Source organism: Belonocnema kinseyi, chromosome 7, assembly GCF_010883055.1.
Source record: "Belonocnema kinseyi isolate 2016_QV_RU_SX_M_011 chromosome 7, B_treatae_v1, whole genome shotgun sequence".
NCBI classification, from domain to species: domain Eukaryota; kingdom Metazoa; phylum Arthropoda; class Insecta; order Hymenoptera; family Cynipidae; genus Belonocnema; species Belonocnema kinseyi.
This window is the reverse complement of record NC_046663.1, coordinates 108962821-108980307: the sequence shown is the minus strand read 5'-3', so window position 1 is coordinate 108980307 and position 17487 is coordinate 108962821. Positions and strand designations below refer to the sequence as shown.

At 33.2% G+C, this 17487-nt stretch overlaps 1 protein-coding gene across 1 annotated transcript in view; it reads right to left on the bottom strand.

Moving 5' to 3' along the window:
- Nucleotides 1-2438: 2438 nt before the first annotated feature.
- The window catches only part of LOC117176611 (histone H3.2-like), a 16159-nt gene continuing 1110 nt past the window's right edge, over nt 2439-17487 (bottom strand). Inside the window, exon 2 of the mRNA XM_033366865.1 lies at nt 2439-2785. Coding sequence (XP_033222756.1) covers nt 2439-2785 — 347 coding nt within the window. The remainder of the gene's footprint in view (nt 2786-17487) is intronic.

Below are 17487 nucleotides of genomic sequence, written 5' to 3'. Positions count from 1 at the left end.
TTCTTTTTTTAGTATTTATCGCAACATGCTGCAGTTTTAAAAGTATACAATTAATCCAATCGATTTTTTATATTTATGAAAATCGTCCAAAATATTGTGGGCGGAACACGTTTCTCTGTGTCCATCAAAATTTTATGACTGAAAAATTATGATTTTTAGCATAGTATAAACAATAGTTCCCAACTCAAATAAAAAATTAAGAACTTCCATACCGGTTTTATATTATCAATTTATTTCTTTTTATTTAGATTTGCTTTTATCGAAATTAATAACATATTTCGAATGTAACCTATTATATTTTTCAATATTACTTTCATTTTTAGAAATTGAAATATGTTTAGAAGAAGATCAACATGTTGTGTCTGTTTTTTTCTACGTATTGATCGATCCAATCTAATCCTAAACGGACGAGGTTATACTATTTTTATATTTTTGATTTTATAATACAGAAAAAAATCATAGAAAAACCGGTAATATTTAGCCTTGATCTGGCTACAAATATTGTCAGAAAGAAATCAACGATATTGGTATCATTATTATTCAAAACTTTTATTCGAGTGAACCCGGTTATACATCGTAGCCATGAACTAAGTCAAGTGGCTGATGAGATTAGGATGTTATAAGTCAATCTAATACGTCGCTTGCTTCCTGGTGGTCAAGAAAATTGCTTACAATGCGACAGGTATTTAATAAAATCGATTCTGAGCTGCTGTCAATGCCCTACTATCTCCTCAATGGTCAAGATGTTCAGCGCATCTTGCATGCACATTGCCTGTAGCCAAAATCACAATGAGATGAATAGATGCATAATTCACATTCCTCCATATGGTCTTTAATTCATGCCTTAACTCGCTATACTTGCGATATGCGTATATTCTCTCTGAGCCATCACGCAACAACCATTAATAATGAGCTCGGTGGATTCGTTGGTATCTCCACATAATCGGCACCGGTCAACCACTTCGTGATGTAACACGTGTTTGCGATACTTCGTGTTGCTGACAACCTTGTTCTGTTTCTCAATGACGAACCCTCCCGTCTCTGGATACAGAACTCCCTTTCTTAGACAAATATTGGATGCATCACTATCCACTTCATGTTATTCTATCGTTTTGAGGTACTCGCCGTGGATAGCTTTCTGCACCCATTCTATTTCTAATTCCACTATGCTTTCTGCCCTGATATTAAAGACTCCATCTAAAGACAAATTCAAGAACGTATAATCAAGATTCACTTTACAGATAGTGCTGTAAATCGCAACATGTTTTTTGTTGTTAAAACAGTCTCGCAGCTGTATAACTTGTGCCTCACACAATTTTTTGACATCTACAACGCACCTACCCCCTATATCGCGTAGTAGAACTACCCTTTCAATCGCTGAGTTTTTGTGGTGCATTTGGTGCTTCGTCATTTCTGCGCGGACGATTCCGTTTAACTTTTCAAGGTCAGTGTTAGACCATTTGATGAGCCCGAAGGAGTACGTGAGGACAGGGATGGTATATGTGTTAATCGCCCTGATTTTGTTTGCTGAGTTGAGAAAACTCTTCATAATCAATCTGAGTTTCGTAGTGAAGGCAGTCGTTAGGCCTGTCTTAACTATCGTATGCTGCATACCCTTAGATTCAAGAATAACCAGATATTTACATGATTCGTCTGCAGCCTTAGTCTCGATATCATTTTCGAACTCATTCTCTAACTCTGCGGTCCCTAATTCTCCTCTGACTGCATGCACTGTTCTCCATTTGTCTAATGTGAACTCCATGTGGATAGATATTATTAGGAAACTGCTTTGTGACATCGATCACTTGCTGCAGTTTCTTGGCTGAACTAGCAGACAGCTTCAGGTCATCCTTGTAATAAGATAGATCACTTGATGACCATCCTTATTATCATGAATTCTGAATTCATGAGACATGCTGTTTAGTGTTTTGCTCAATGGATTCAACGCTAAACAGAAGCATAATGCACTGAAGGAGTCTCCTTGAAATATGTCCGCCGTAAAGCGTATTGATCTAGTTATCCTTAGTTGTCCATGACCAAAAAACCTTATTCTTGTACATCAGAGCCTCAAGGCATTACCATTTCGCCACTCACCATCGCCACTTTCCCGCATGCTGTGGCCCTCAGCTGTGGCTCGAGAGGCATTCCGACGATCCGCGGGAAGCGACAAGCGCTTCAAAATCTTTAATATACTCTCCATTTTTAATTTATGGATTTTGGTGTTGTTCTTAGTCCCTCTCATCTTCGTTATCTGCCTATCGGGCATGGGATACCCTGTAAGTAGCAGTGCTTCCACCCACATAGGCGTGAAGGCCATGAGAGGAAATCACAAGCCCTACCGCGACACCAACGCCAGAACACCTTCAGCAGGGAAAACACCTTCTCCCTATTTGTTTTTTTGTCTCCCTAATTTTTGGAATGTTCAGCGCAGACCGGAATTAAGCACGTTCTCCGCGAATACGGTGAGCCAATTGGATGTTCTTTAGCATGATGGTGACTCTCTTGGCGTGAATATAACACAAGTTGGTATCTTCGAAAAGTTCAACCAAGTAAGCGTCATTGGTTTCCTGAAGAGCCATCACAGTAGATTTCTGGAAACGCAAGTCAGTCCTGAAATCCTGATCGATTTCACGAATGAGACGTTGGAAGAGAAGCTTGCGGATCAAAAACTCAGTGCTCTTCTGGTAACGCCGGATCTCATGGAGATCGACAGTTCCTAGCCTATAACGGTGAGGTTTCTTGACTCCACCTGTTACTGAGATACTCTTGCGAGCAGCTCTGGTGGCTTTGGTGGTAATATTAATGTTATTATTAATGAATTGCTTATATAAATAATTGAAACGAAGAGATTATATAATTAAAATAAGAATGTTGGAACTCTGAATATAGCGCTAATCAAACAAGATTAATTTTGACAGAGATTTGAAATTTAAAACTGATTTAACATTTTACCTTATACCACCTTAATCAACAAAATTTAGGACTCGTCACCGTGTGGTGCTCTCGTTCGACCGATTTCAGTTCTTATTTTTGTGTTGGTAGAAGTGTCATTGACGTTTTGTTAGATTTTCATTTTGATAGCTTGACATTTGTTGAAGTAACGCCGTATTGTGTACATCTATCTTTGTGTGTGGTTTCAATTTTTCACCGTCGCACCATCGCACAATGCCATCGTTATCCCTGAGCATTTGGCTAAAAACGAAACGAATACCATCCAACAACCACCGAATTCACCTGATTTGGCTCCCTGTGACTTTTCCCTATTCGATCGACTCAAGAAACTGCTCCGCGAAACGCGTTACAGCTGGCATACGTGCGTTGCAGTCGATGGGGAGTACCGTGAAGAGGAAAATATCGATTATGATGAATAAACTTGAATTTTTGATTTTAAAAATAAAGTCCTAAGACTTTTTGATCAAGGTGGTAATTAAAGAGATTCTAAATGTATATTTTAAATTAAGATGAGTAGAAATAATTGCAGAATTACTTTAAAAACTTTTGTAATATTTTAAAACTTGGATCGGGAATTGTTTTATATTTTATTTCTCCTTATTTCTTCCTAACGAAAAATGTATAAGTCACGTTTCGATTCAGGGTCACATATGAAAGTCTTGACATCGCATAGCTAATTTAAATATATTTGACTTGAAACGAGGTTATATTTAACTGATTCAAAAATAAAAATTACTTTATTTAAATATATTCAAGTTTTATTGATTTGAATTTACAGTCTTTAAGTAAAAACTTGTAACATGTACTATACTTTTAGTTATTATATTTCAATATACTTTTTACAGATCTGATGCGGAAAACCAGGTGATTTTTATAATCGTAATCGATTTTATTCTTAAAATAAAATAAAATTATTAATCTGGAAGATGTAGCTTTTCTGAGGTTCTTTAGCCTTAATTGAATGAAATCTGGGATTCCCCAGACGCAAAAAAAATATGTAGGAGGTGTGTTCAAAAAATAAGGTGACTTTATGGTTTTCTCAAAAAATATTCATTTATTCCTCAATATTTATGTTGTTCCCTTCAAAGTAATCCCCCTCAGATATAATACACTTGTGCCAACGCTTTTTCCAATCATCGAAGCACTTCTGATAATCATTTTGTGGTATAGCTTAGAGTTCTTTCAGCGATGCAGTTTTTATCTCCTCAATCGTTGAAAATCGATGTCCTTTCATGAGTCTCTTCAGTTTTGGGAAAAGAAAAAAGTCGCTGGGAGCCATTTATAACCCTTTTGAGAAAATCAGGATCATTATTGACTTCATTCAACATCTCCTGAGCGATGGTCATACGATGGATCTTTTGATAAAAATTAAGCAGTTTTGGAACAAATTTTGCTGACACACGTCTCATGCCCAAAACGTCCGAAAAGATAGCATGGCATGAGCCAACCGATATGCCAACATCTTCAGCAACTTCTCTGGTGGTAATTCGGCGATTTTTTAACACCATTTCTTCCACTGCTTGAACGTTTTCATCTTTTGTTGATGTGCTGGGACGCCCAGGGCGCGGTTCGTCTTCGACATCCTCTCGGCCTTCTTGGAATAGCTTGTACCACTTACACACATTTTTCTTACTCAGAGTAGACTCACCGTATGCAACTGTCAACATTTCAAGAGTTTCAGAGCACTGGATTCCATTTTTCACACAAAATTTAATGAAGACTCTTTGCTTCATTTTTTTCAAAAGAAAAAAATCGCCGAGCACACCAAACCCTTCTAACCTTTGACGCCTCTGCCAGAAAAACAACACGAGCTATATAGTCAAAACTGTGAACATATGATCGTGACGAGTGTACCAACACAACAAAACAAAAAATTTAAAACTTGAATGTACGTAGCCCGCGAAAATTGAAAAGTCACCTTATTTTTTGAACACACCTCGTATTCTTCTTCTGACGAGAAAAACTGTTGATACTGTTGCTAATAATAATAACAAAAACAGTTGACCTTTATCCATATATCGTCGAAAATTAAACAAAATAGTTAATTATCATCATCAATTATGTTAAAGAAGCGTATTTTCTACGTCGCAAAATAGCTACATGATGCATTTTTCAATTAAATGTGCTTAAACCATAATTAATTGTAATCTGTTGACCAAATGTGATAGCATAGTTAGGATACATTGCAGCGTTATTGACAATTGACCCACCAAAAAGTTTTAGTTTATAAATGCCTAAGACAAGAAAACCTCTACGTACAATAAATTATTAATAATAATTATAATAATAATAAAAGTTGTGCACTGTTATCTACGTGTCGGAATAAAGTTTGAAAATAAGTTATTCACAGTTGCTTATCACTCTGAATGAATGAAATTTTGATAGTCCAAAAGTAGCCAAATAGCACATTTGTTAATTAAGTTTGTGCAACAATGATTAATTATATATTATCAAATGTCAAAATATCAGAACAAGGAGACATTTCAAAGTAATACAGAATTGATTATATGAAAAATAACCCGAATTTAATAAAAATTCTTAATCGTTATCTGTGCCTATAAACAGATTACTTTAAGAAGCTCGTTCTTAATCAAAAATTTTGAAAACGGTTTAATAAATTAATTAATTCAATTTGTTAAAGCCTATAGCGTTTTCTGATGTTAAATTTTATTGAAATTTACCAAAATGTTTCGACTTGTTATCATGTGCTTATCAAGGCAAAACAAACTTCATGTTTACATATACATATGGGTCATTCAAAAGGGTTTTTAAAAAAATTGGTTTCTATTTTTAAAGTTGTCTATAAATTAACTAAATTTCGCGACACTTAGAAGATTTCCAATTTATAATTTTCAAGTTCAGCGATTCCGCGTTTGTTTTAAGTTATGAAGTCCATTATGCTAGATAAAAATTTCATTATAATTATTTTATAGAAGCTTTCGTTTTGCTCTTAGATAAATATTTAAAACGCTCAAAATCAAAGTTTTTATCAAATTCACCATTTTTATGTTAAGCTAATTGCTTTAACCCAAACTCTTTAAGGTGCTCAACCACAATAAAAAACTGTATCTTGGTTAAAGATGCCTATGTATCTTGTAGGAGTAGTATTTAGAATGGAAAATAATCATTAGTTAATAATCACTTTTTTTATAAATATTCTAATTAACAAATTGTATTAGAATGAAAGTACTGTTTTTCTCATTAAACAGCTTTCTAATGAAGTGAGTCATCCTGGCTTGGATTGCAGCCACGTTGACGCAGGTTAGGTTCCCAAAGCAGAAATCGAGGCTGGGTGTTTTTAGAAAGCTTCGCTTCTATCCCTTGATGTACTACCCTACAGATACTCTGCAGTTTATAATGAACCCTATAGTAAATTCGCTAAATACCCAGCAATTGATGAGACTACATACATTTATTTAATAATAACTTGCAAATTAATTCTAAATTGTAGTAAATAGCTGCAGAAAAATATAAACGTTAAATATTTGTATGATTAATAGCAATATTATAAACGAATTAAACATTTTTGTATTTTTCATGGGGGAAAAAACTATTTTTCTGCAGTTATTACCACTATTTCAAATAAACAGTCATCTATGGCAATTTTATGACTAAATACGCGATTTTTTGGCATGATTATTTTAAAGCATCTTGATAGGGGTACTTAAATAAGTAACTTTTCTAGTAATTATCCAGTAATACTATTAATGAATAGCAATATAAAATTGAGACTTTTACAAACAAAATATTTGAAACACAGTTTTTCTATACTATTTTATACACTATAATATTCCAAGGGAAAAATTTCTCCCGTTATTACTCTCATTGGAATTATTTTTTAATTTGAATTCTTCTAATAATCTATGTTTTTATGAATATCATAAATTTTCGCGTTATTAAATTTAAATTCTTTTGAATAATGTATTTTTGCGTAGCACTGTTCTTGCTCTAGAAGTTTATCACTATTTATTATAATTTATTAAAATTTTTCTTAAATATTTAAGGCGCTTCATCGTGATAGTCACCAAATTTATTTTTTGTTTTACAAAAATATTTCCACATAAGTATAAGTGGTAAAAAACCTCCGATTTCTATAAAACTAGTGACAAAGTAACTTATTTAAGTACCACTGTCAATATGCATTCAAATAATCATAAGGCAAAAGCCGCTTTCGTAAAATTGCTATAGATGACTGTATATTTAAAATATTGTAAATAACAATAAAAATTGCGGGTTGGTGTCCTCCTTTTTTATGCAACCTAACCCCTGAGATAGGTGTAACATGATTTACTAGAAAAATATTTTTTTTCTATGTGAATCGCTAAATTTGTTAATTTGTTCATAATAGTGTTATTAAGAATACAAAAATACGCCTCCACTTCGACACTACGCCGAGAAAATACGATTTAGGGTCCTTGTATCACAAATAACTATTTGTTGGGACCTATACTGCTTGCTGATGTAAATTTCATTGAAAACTGCCGGCATGTTTCGACATGATATCAAATCGACTATTAAAAATTCATATTTTAATTGTTGTTTTTTTTTACAATATGATTAATTGTTACTGTAAGTTACTTATCCATCACTAAATATTATTCAAATACTGAATCACTAGCGATTTTAGCAGAAAATAATTGTTTTCCTCACTGGAGTATTTTTTAAAATAAATTACTTATGACTATTAATATCAAGTCGAAAATGCTGAAAATTTGTTATAAAAATTAACATCAGAATCTTCCTTACTGAAGTGAAAAATTTTTAGATCCTGCAACCCATGAACGATTTTACGAATTCTTTATAAGTTCTCAACATATTCACTGTATATTTTATAACACTTCTTTTACACTTTTAGATATATCAAAGAGCATCATAAAACTGCAAGGCAACAGGAATAAGTTTAGTTATCGCTCCATGCATGCATATCGAAGCAAAATGACAGTCGTAAAACAAATCTAAGATTCAATCGCCGTATTCATAACTTCGCCCACTCCCTCGAACCGTTTCCTTTGGCTTATGGTCGCGGCATAAAGCCGTAGAAGCGATTACATCAGAAACCCTATTGCTTCTCAGAAGCAAAAGGTGGAGAAGGGATGGATGACTTTAGATACCGACTAGGTCATGACATTCTTCGAAGGATGAGGAATTGTTTCTCAACCTATCTTCCTCTGAACTACCATTCTCATCGTTGGAAACTCGTCTCTAGGACGGCCGATCATCGATTCAGACGCCGCGCCCGGCAAAATTGCTCTGGAATTATTACCTCGTATACCGATCCTCATAGTTCTCCTTGGATCATTCAGGAATGATAACGCGGAATGTCGACAAGTTATTGATAGACACCTGATGATTTAGTGCAAATGAAAGCTTAATACCCTTCTCCGTCCCTAATCTTTATTTCTTCTGCTTCGAAAAGTTGCTTCCCACCAATCAAACGCTTACTGCTGCATTCACGTTTGAAAATGCTCGAGTTAAATTTTCATGACATATTTACTTAAGGGTGGCCACATTTGAGGGAAGTCAGGGAAGTTAGAAAAATGTCAGGGGAAAAAAGTTGGTCAGGGAAGTCAGGGAAATGTCAGGGAGCGCCATCCACAAAAATCATTAAATGAAAAAAAATATTATTTTAGATTTTTTTCAATTTTTTTGCTTAACAATATGCTATGAATCACTTTTTAAAATTAACAATTATTTTTAAAAATTACCCCTGGTGATGAAAAAAAGTATCAAAAAAATGACTAGGCTACATTTTTTTCTATTTTTTTGCTTTCTAATGTGATATGAAACACTTATGTAAAATCACCCCTTATTTTAAAATCAACGCCTTGTGCTGCAAAAACGTATTTAAAAATAAAATTTACTTTCTAGATGTAAAATACTTATAAAATATTAACACGGTATTTTTAAAGCATAACTAAGGAGCAACAATATTCTTCACCCCTAATCGTTAAAAAAAATCTGTACTTGTATCTGAATACAATCCTGCAGCCTGATGCTAAAAGTGGTATACATTAATTGTTTATATAAAAAAGCAATACCCTGTAATGAAAACACATACTGAAAAAATTCGATATCTACATAGATGGAAATTACTTATAAAATAGTAACATAGTACTTTTAAGCATAATTATTTGTCACCTCTAATAGTTTCAAAAATAACCCCCTAAATGTATAAGCTAAAATTGCAACATTTTTTATCAAAATTATTTTCTAATCTATAAGTGTATATTCAAAAAACATAATTTACCTTTTTCGATGCATCTTTTAATGCCTTCAAACAACTTTCAGCACAACAATTACACAGGCCCACAAAAAATGTCTACACGAGACAAGTGACTAGGCTACCCTTGTAGATTTTGCGCCGCTGAATCCGAATATGGCCTCAGATTTTGCCCTACACTTCTCAGTTTTCTCCTAGATGCAAAAAGTAGGGAAAAGCCTGGGTATTTTCTCTTCTCACAGGCCGTACAAAAATTTGTCAACACGAGAGAAATGACTAGGTTACTCTTTTGGGTTTTGAGCTGATAAACCCAAATCTGGCCTCAGAATTTATCCTACACGTCTCAGTTTCCCCCAGATGCAGAAAATAGGGGGAAAACTGGGGCTATTCTGGACAGTAGTTTGATAATACCAGTATACAGAAGAATAAACGTACTAGTGTCATATTATTATGTTTTGTGACTCTTATAGATCAAATTCAAACACAAAGATTCCCCAGTGTGCTTAGCGTTTCCCTCAGCTAACATAAATCTACAGAAATTGAAGGTCTTGTGCATGTTATACTGACTTATAAAGCAAAAAATAAGAAAAATGCTATTTTCTCTGCAGTTTTGCGCTCTCAATATAAATTTGACCACTAATTTTTTCGAGCTTTCACCATTTTCTCCCTAGATGTGAAAAGTAGGGAAAAGCCTAGGGATTTTCTGATCACACAGGGCATACAAAAAATTTGCCTGCACGAAACAAGTGACTAGCGATCCTGGGGATCTACATGTACGTTATAAAATAATTTTTGGCTTTTACCTGTGTAATAACATATGAGAACAATTTTCCCAAATCACATTAAAAAAATGCATCCTGTTCTGTAAACAACTGTCACATAATACCAATCCAATTAAGATTAACTTCACGATAAAGACAGTTTTTGGGGTTTCTAACACTTGATCACTAACAGCATTGAGTCGATAAAAAAAATCAAATGACCGATCTACCTGGATAAAGTTGAACTTGTATCGGTTGCACTAAGGTAAATGTCCAAAAATGTAAATATTCTACCACCAATAAAATTCAGACCAATTTCACGACACGGGTATTTTTTTGGGGAAGCTAGAATTTCATATCTTAGAGTATTGAGTTTGTTGAAAACTCACGTGACTGATCTACCTTGATAAGTTCGAAATTTGAGGAGTTTCGAAAGTTTTCGGAAAAATAAAAATTTGAGTTAACATTTGGAAATCTAGAAATCTAGAAATCTAGAAATTGTGTTGGGGTTTGCTAGGGAAGCCGAAATATTATAAATATTTACTCAACTTTATATATTTTCCAATGGATGTTTTTTCTTTAATACGATTAATTTTGTTACACAAAAAATTTCAAAAATGCGTATTTCGAAAATCTGAAAGTTTTACTGAGTTATACAAGAAAAGTACAACTTTCGGTAGAACTACAAATAATTTTTACATTCTCATAATTTATGATTGAGAAAGTATTAGAATTGTCTGAAATTGGACACTACAGTTTTTCAACGGATCTCTACGTTTCGAGACTCCTGAATCCGAAAATCAAGTTTTTACGATGGCGTCTGTCTATCTCTCCATGCGTTCGGCCGGTCGTCCGTCCGTAAACACGATAACTCTCGAAAAAATGAACGGATCAAATGCATCTTTGGCACATTTTTTTAGGTCCTAAAAGAAAGAATCAATTCGTTAACCAGCCATTTTTATTAAAAATTCAAAAAGTGAGCGCATTTTGAAAATTGTTGAGACCACTTTTTTATTTGAAAATTATGTGTACGGATATTTATAGTTTAAAAATGGACAAACAATGTATTCTAATGACTTTTTTCGATCAAAAGAAAATTTTCGGAGTTATAGCTTTTTCAAATTTTTTTAAATCGACCGAAGTTCAAAGTTTTAAGCCAAACAACGCACGATATGAAAAAAGTCAAGAAAAGAAAAACATTGATTTTTAAAAGCACTACAATACTGTCGTAACAAATTTTTGGATTTTCTTGGAAAATCGAAAATTAAAATTTTGATTGCGCAAAAAATAATAAAGAATCATAAATTCCATTTTATGGTCAAACTATTCACGCGAAGCGTGAGGTAACCCATAATCGAGCACGAAGCGCGAGATTCAACAGACGCGCGCCCTAGGCGTGCTCAAATTTGTGAGCTAAGTGAGCACAAGAACTATTTTCAATGCCCTAGAGGTAGATTTATAGAAGAGTGGCTCAGTGTTGACCAATGAGGGGCGTGCACAAGCTCCAACAGTCACCTTATTGGTAAAAAATTATCTAAAAAAAACAAACTATTCTATTGATCTACCTTCATGAGACTGTTCCCTCAACTGGCACTTTTCACTTCGATCTATATCATTTAAATAAACTCGAATTTTTTGAGCTCCAAATAATTCTTGTTTTAAAGACAAATTTTTCAAAAACGCGAATTTTTTAAATCTGAAAGTTGTGCTTATTTGTACTATTCGAGCACAAAAAACTATTTCGAAATAAACTTTCCACTGAGCTGTATATTTTTCGTTAGAAACATGATTTATTCAATCAGAATCATTTTGATGCCCAAATTTTTGTAAATAGTTGTGCTTAACTAGCACAAACCAACACAACTTTCAGACATTAAAAATTCGTATTTTTTAATTTTTGTGGACAACAAAATTATTCTGATTGAATGAAAAACGTTTTTTAACGAAAAATATGCATCTGAATAAAAACCAGCACAACTTTTAGATTTCTAAATTTCGCATTTCGAAAAATTAGTCTTTTTAAACAACAAAATTATTTCTAGCTCAAAAAAGTGGAGTTTATTTAAAAAATATTAATCCAAGTGAAAAGCGGTATTTAGGTTAGTTGTTATTACGATCCTAGAATGACTCAGTGAAACTCTCAGATTTTCGAAATTCGAAATTTAAAAATTTGTCAGTGTAACAAAATTATTCTAAATAGAGAAAACACGTTTGCCACGATACAAATATACATAGCCCAGTGAAAATTTTTGTTGGAAACAGTTCTTGTGCTTGCTTAGCTTAGTTTATTAAGAAATAGTGGTTGTTCTTGCCTATCACTGGCCCGAAATAGTGTTTATTTAATTTTGTCTTCAATTTGTAGTTTTTGAAAACATTTTACGACACGATAGAGCACAAGGCTGGCACAATTCAGAACAAATTTTTTGTTCGAAAAAACAAAATGACGGTGTTTGGCGGTGTTACAAGAGAAATAGTATACTACAGACAACTTAGAAATACTTGACTTGTATTATTATAATTTATATTTCTTCCCATTAAATATGTTTTTCTTTCAGATTTCACTACAAGAACTTTTATTGATAGCGCATCATTGAATGCTACACAGACGATTTTACGTTGTATTATGGCAGTTATTCCAGTAAAAGTGGATGTTCCAAACTCTGCTATCAAAAATACGCCGCCACACAAGTCTCTGATTTATATAAATATAAGATTTAGTATACTTTACAAATACAGCTTCTTCGTCTAGCTTTAATACACGTAATCGTTATGGTAAGTCTAAAATAGCCAGTCCATGTGATTGTTGCTGAGTGTGCAATATACTCCCTTAGATAATTTTTTTCACGTATTTTATCCTATTCTTTTTTTTTAGATAATTTTATTATCTTCTATGCATTTTTCATCACATTCAGTTTGAACAGGGATATTTCCGAAATCCTTCTAGCAAGTGGCACTGCGATACAAATTCTTTTATTAAAAGTATGTGGATATAAAATAGATTATTTTATGTGTGTAAATATTTAGCAGTGTTTGCAGAGGAAAAAGTTTGTGATGTTTATCAATATAATTAAATAAATTTTATTCTTAAACAGCAGTATGCAGGAAATTATACGCACTATTATTATTAATATCCATGTTCTTATGATTGCTGTTTGTTTTATTTGTTCCTAGGAAATCAGGTCAGTTACACCAGCCCCCCACCCACGGGTTTCTATAGCCCACTGAATTGTGCCCCAAATGCGCCACCGATAAAAATTATTGCGCCACAAAACTGTAGGAGTTATGTCAGATGGTACGTAGGGGGCCCACACTAACCCCCCCCCCTTCTAATTAAAAAAAAAACAAAATTTAAATCACATGATCTTGAAGATCTTCAAAGGCACTCATGTGTGCTATAAAGAAAAAAAATTTCGCCACATTGATAACCGAGTTACCAGCGTTCACAATAGGGTGGCTGGCGTCATTTTTCTAAACTAATAACATTTTTTCGAAATTCATCATATCTATCTTTCATGACTTTAAATGCGCTCAAATGCGCTCAAATGCGCGTTTCCTATAGGGTTTCAAATGCACTCATATTCGCTATTAAATTTTTTTGAAAATCTTGAAAATTACCCAAGATATAAGGTAACCAAATTTTACAGAGGGAATACCAACCAAATAAAAAGTTTGTAATCCGTATTGATGAAGGAAGTTTGCTATAGGGATTCAAATTCGCTCATATGCGTCATAAAGAAACAATTTTGAGCCACATTGATAACCGAGTTATCAGCGATCAAAATGGGGGAGAGGGCTGGCGACATTTTTCTAAACTAATACCATTTTTTCAAATTCATTATACCTATCTTTTCATAACTTCATATGTGCTTATATGCGCCACCAATACAAAATTTTCAGCTAGCTAATTAACAAAGATATCATATTTTGCAGGGGGGGGGGGGCAGTGTCATCGCAGGTGTTAAATGCTCAACAGTTTGGGAAAATATAAACTTTCTTTAAAGAAGTGTTCAGAAAACTATAAGGAAGTTTACTGTGAAAACATTTTTTCAAAAAACTGAATAGGCAAATAATTGCGAATGTAAAACTTGAAGCGCGCGAATCGTAACGATCCATGTCTATTAGACTGACGGAACCACTCGCAGTACCTTCATACATTTGAGTCCGCCTGTATGCCTGTCGCCTACAAGAGTTAAGTTCGTGCGCTCCAAGTTTTGGATTTGCAGTTCTTTACCTATTTAGTTTTTTGAAAAAGGTTTTCACATAAAACTTTCTTATATTTTCTGAACAACTTCTCCACAGGAAGTTTTCATCTGCTCAAACTGCGTACGATAAACGAAGCTATCGAAGATTATGAGGCATTAAATTCGCAGTGACCTAGAAAACAATTTTTGATTCTGTTATAAATAATATTCATAAATGTTCATAAATATAATTCATATCATCATTCAAAGTATACTTCGGAGAGTATTGTATCCAAATTTCATCAGAAAATTACAAAAACTGTAGATGGGTACGACGAGCGAGAGACCAAAAATTAATTACAAATCTACTTCAGAAAAAAACATCATTATCATGGTTATCTTGAAAACTATAATAGACACACACGAATAATTTTGCCAGGTGTTAAGTATCGAAATTTTGCAAGGAATCTGTATTATCCTCAGAGTATAATAGAAATTCTTAACGTCTTTTTAGACCAGATGGAGCTATGAATTAAAACTTTTTTTTAATTCGATGCTTTCTGAAAAAATATATTCTCCTTCATTTGCCATATTTCATATTCTTCTTCCCAGTATATATTCTATTCTGTGTGTATTTTCTTTTTGATCTATGAATTTTTCCAGTATTAGCACAGTAATTGAACTGCAAGACGGTTTTCGTCTCATTGTCACATATTCCTTTTTCTTCTTTAAATAATTAGGCATTCTGAAATTGCCTCAAACAATACAAATTCGAAATTATAGAAATAAAATATGCGGGCGTAAGACTGAAATATTTTCAGAAATTAAATTAAGTTCCAAATTGACAAAAAACAAACAAATTAATTGTAATAAGGAAAAGAAATGCAAATTCATATAATTCATATCATAAAGGGCCTCAATTATAAATACAATTTTTTAGATTTGAATAGACATGTCTGGTAAATGATTTTGTGAAAATATAGTCGCAGTATAGTTTAGGTATGAAATTTTTCAACAATTTTGTTAATGTTGTAATCATTCTTCACTCAAGCAATCTTTTTTTTTAATTTCTTATTTGTTCATAAAATCCGGGCGCTTCGAATTTAATGGACAGTTAGTTTATAAAGCTTTACAGCTTCTTACTCCAGCCTTGTTGTAATGCAATATAACATGACACAGAAACCGCATACATATCGTGCCAAGTGTTATAAAGTGATGCCATCTATCATCGCCAATATTGCTTGTGTAGTAAACGTTTCCCTTTTGTCAGATGTTGAGTTTACTCTTAATCTATTAGATGCCTGCTAATAATATTAAAAGTAAGCTAAAGATTTATAATTTTACTTATTTTAAGGCTTAACTCATTAAGTCCCAGCCGAACACATTTTCAACTTTTTTTTCAATCGCTCCATACACTATCAAAACAGTCCTTAAAAAATTGAAAATAATCATATCCAATGGAAAGTTGTTTGAACTTTCGATTTATGTGATCAGAATTATGAAAAAAATGAGTTTTGAAAAGTTATGGTTTTTTATTTATCAAAAAACGTGGTTTTGAAAATGTAACAAAATATTGTTTCATTATTTTCGGATCGAAAGGTTTGGTGGATTTCTCTATTTGTGAATTTGTTGCGCCGTGGACCCTGACCTTCAAAATATACTGGTAGTTTTTTTCGAAAAAAATATGGAGGCACCAAATATGGATGCTTGAAATAAAAAATTGTTGTATAAAAATTGTATTTTTTAAACTACAACCATTTTATTTCTATTTCCATGAAAATGTATACCAGAAGGTTTTTCAGGCGTCTGATTACGAATATGATATAATATTTTCAAATTTCAAGATTGTGGATCCAATATAGCAGCCAATTTCAAAAATAATATTTTGTCCGCCATATTAGACCATCCACCTTGAATTTTGAAATTCTGATGGCATATTCGTAATCAGCGACCGAAAAAACCCGCTAGTAAAAATTTTCATGCAAATTAAACAATTTTTACCGCCATATTGGATCCGCCATCTTGAATTTTGGAAATCTGATATCATATTCGTAATTACCCACCCGAAAAATCTTCTGGTACACATTTTCATGAAAATAGAAATTAAATTGTTGTCGTTCAAAAAAATACAATTTTATAACTTTGTGATATATCATAAAAAACTGCGAATCGTGGGGAAATTACTCAATACCTTCCTTGCAAGGCTTTTTAAACAAAAACAAAAGTTTTCGAAATTAATTACAAAACAAAATCAAATATACTATATTTTTACGTCGATTTTGTGATCATTTTATAATTCCATTTTATAATTTTTAGTTCGAAAAGTAATCGATACAATTTTTCTGCGATTAGGGAATATTGAAAAATACAGAATTGTATTTTCTCTAAGTAAAAGCATTTTAGAGGATCAAAACATAAATACAATTTTTTGTAATTAAAGTAGTAGCCCTACGATCTAATCAATCACCGTCTATTTGATTCTTTTATTCCCACAATTTCCTAAAATCCGTTTGAATAATGTAGAGACAATATATATCAATTTTGGTTCGTACTGAAATGCAGACAAAATAATATTTTATATATTGATAAATAAATTATATCTAGAGATTCGTGAAAATTATTGAACAATATTTTGGTTAGTATATAAATACTCTTTGTTCAGATGACCAAGAAGATGATTATAGTACAGGAAACTTCTTTGTAGCCGTAAGTACAGCAAGTTACACCTCAGCACGTCTACAGCGCAGCTATATATACTTTAGGTACTTACAGTGCAGTCCTAAATACGATAGATAGATTCCCATTGCGCAGCCATAGATATCTTAGGTGACTAGTGCGCAGACCAAAGTATTTACAGAACATAATGCACAGATTAGGTAAGCACGATACAGTCATAAATACGGTACAGTCTGTCAAGTTAAAGCGTGGGTGGCTTTACTCGCAGTCGGTAAGGTGTATCGACATGATTTTGGTGTCAAAATATTAAGAAGAGCTCCCTCTTTCATGCTTTTTGATTTAACATTCAGTTTGCTTTCAATTCTCATCTTGTTATGTAGGTGAATAGGTGCAATCTCCCAAACCCATGTTTCGAGAAACAACCCCAGAGATGCACTTTTACCGGATGTTTTACAGTCCGCTGCACTAATCTTGAGGTTGAATGTGTCTAGGCATGTGATGACGTCACGTAACCCCAAACAGAAGCCTCGTCGGTGAATATTACCTCCTCCCAATCTCGATCAACATTTTCCTGGGCCCACGCACGTCGCTTTTAGATGTGCTTTTCACCAAGCAATGGTTTTTTCATTGTAGGGCGAAACTTTACGTCATTTGCACGAAGATGAGTTCTAATAGTTTCATGTGATATATCGTGACC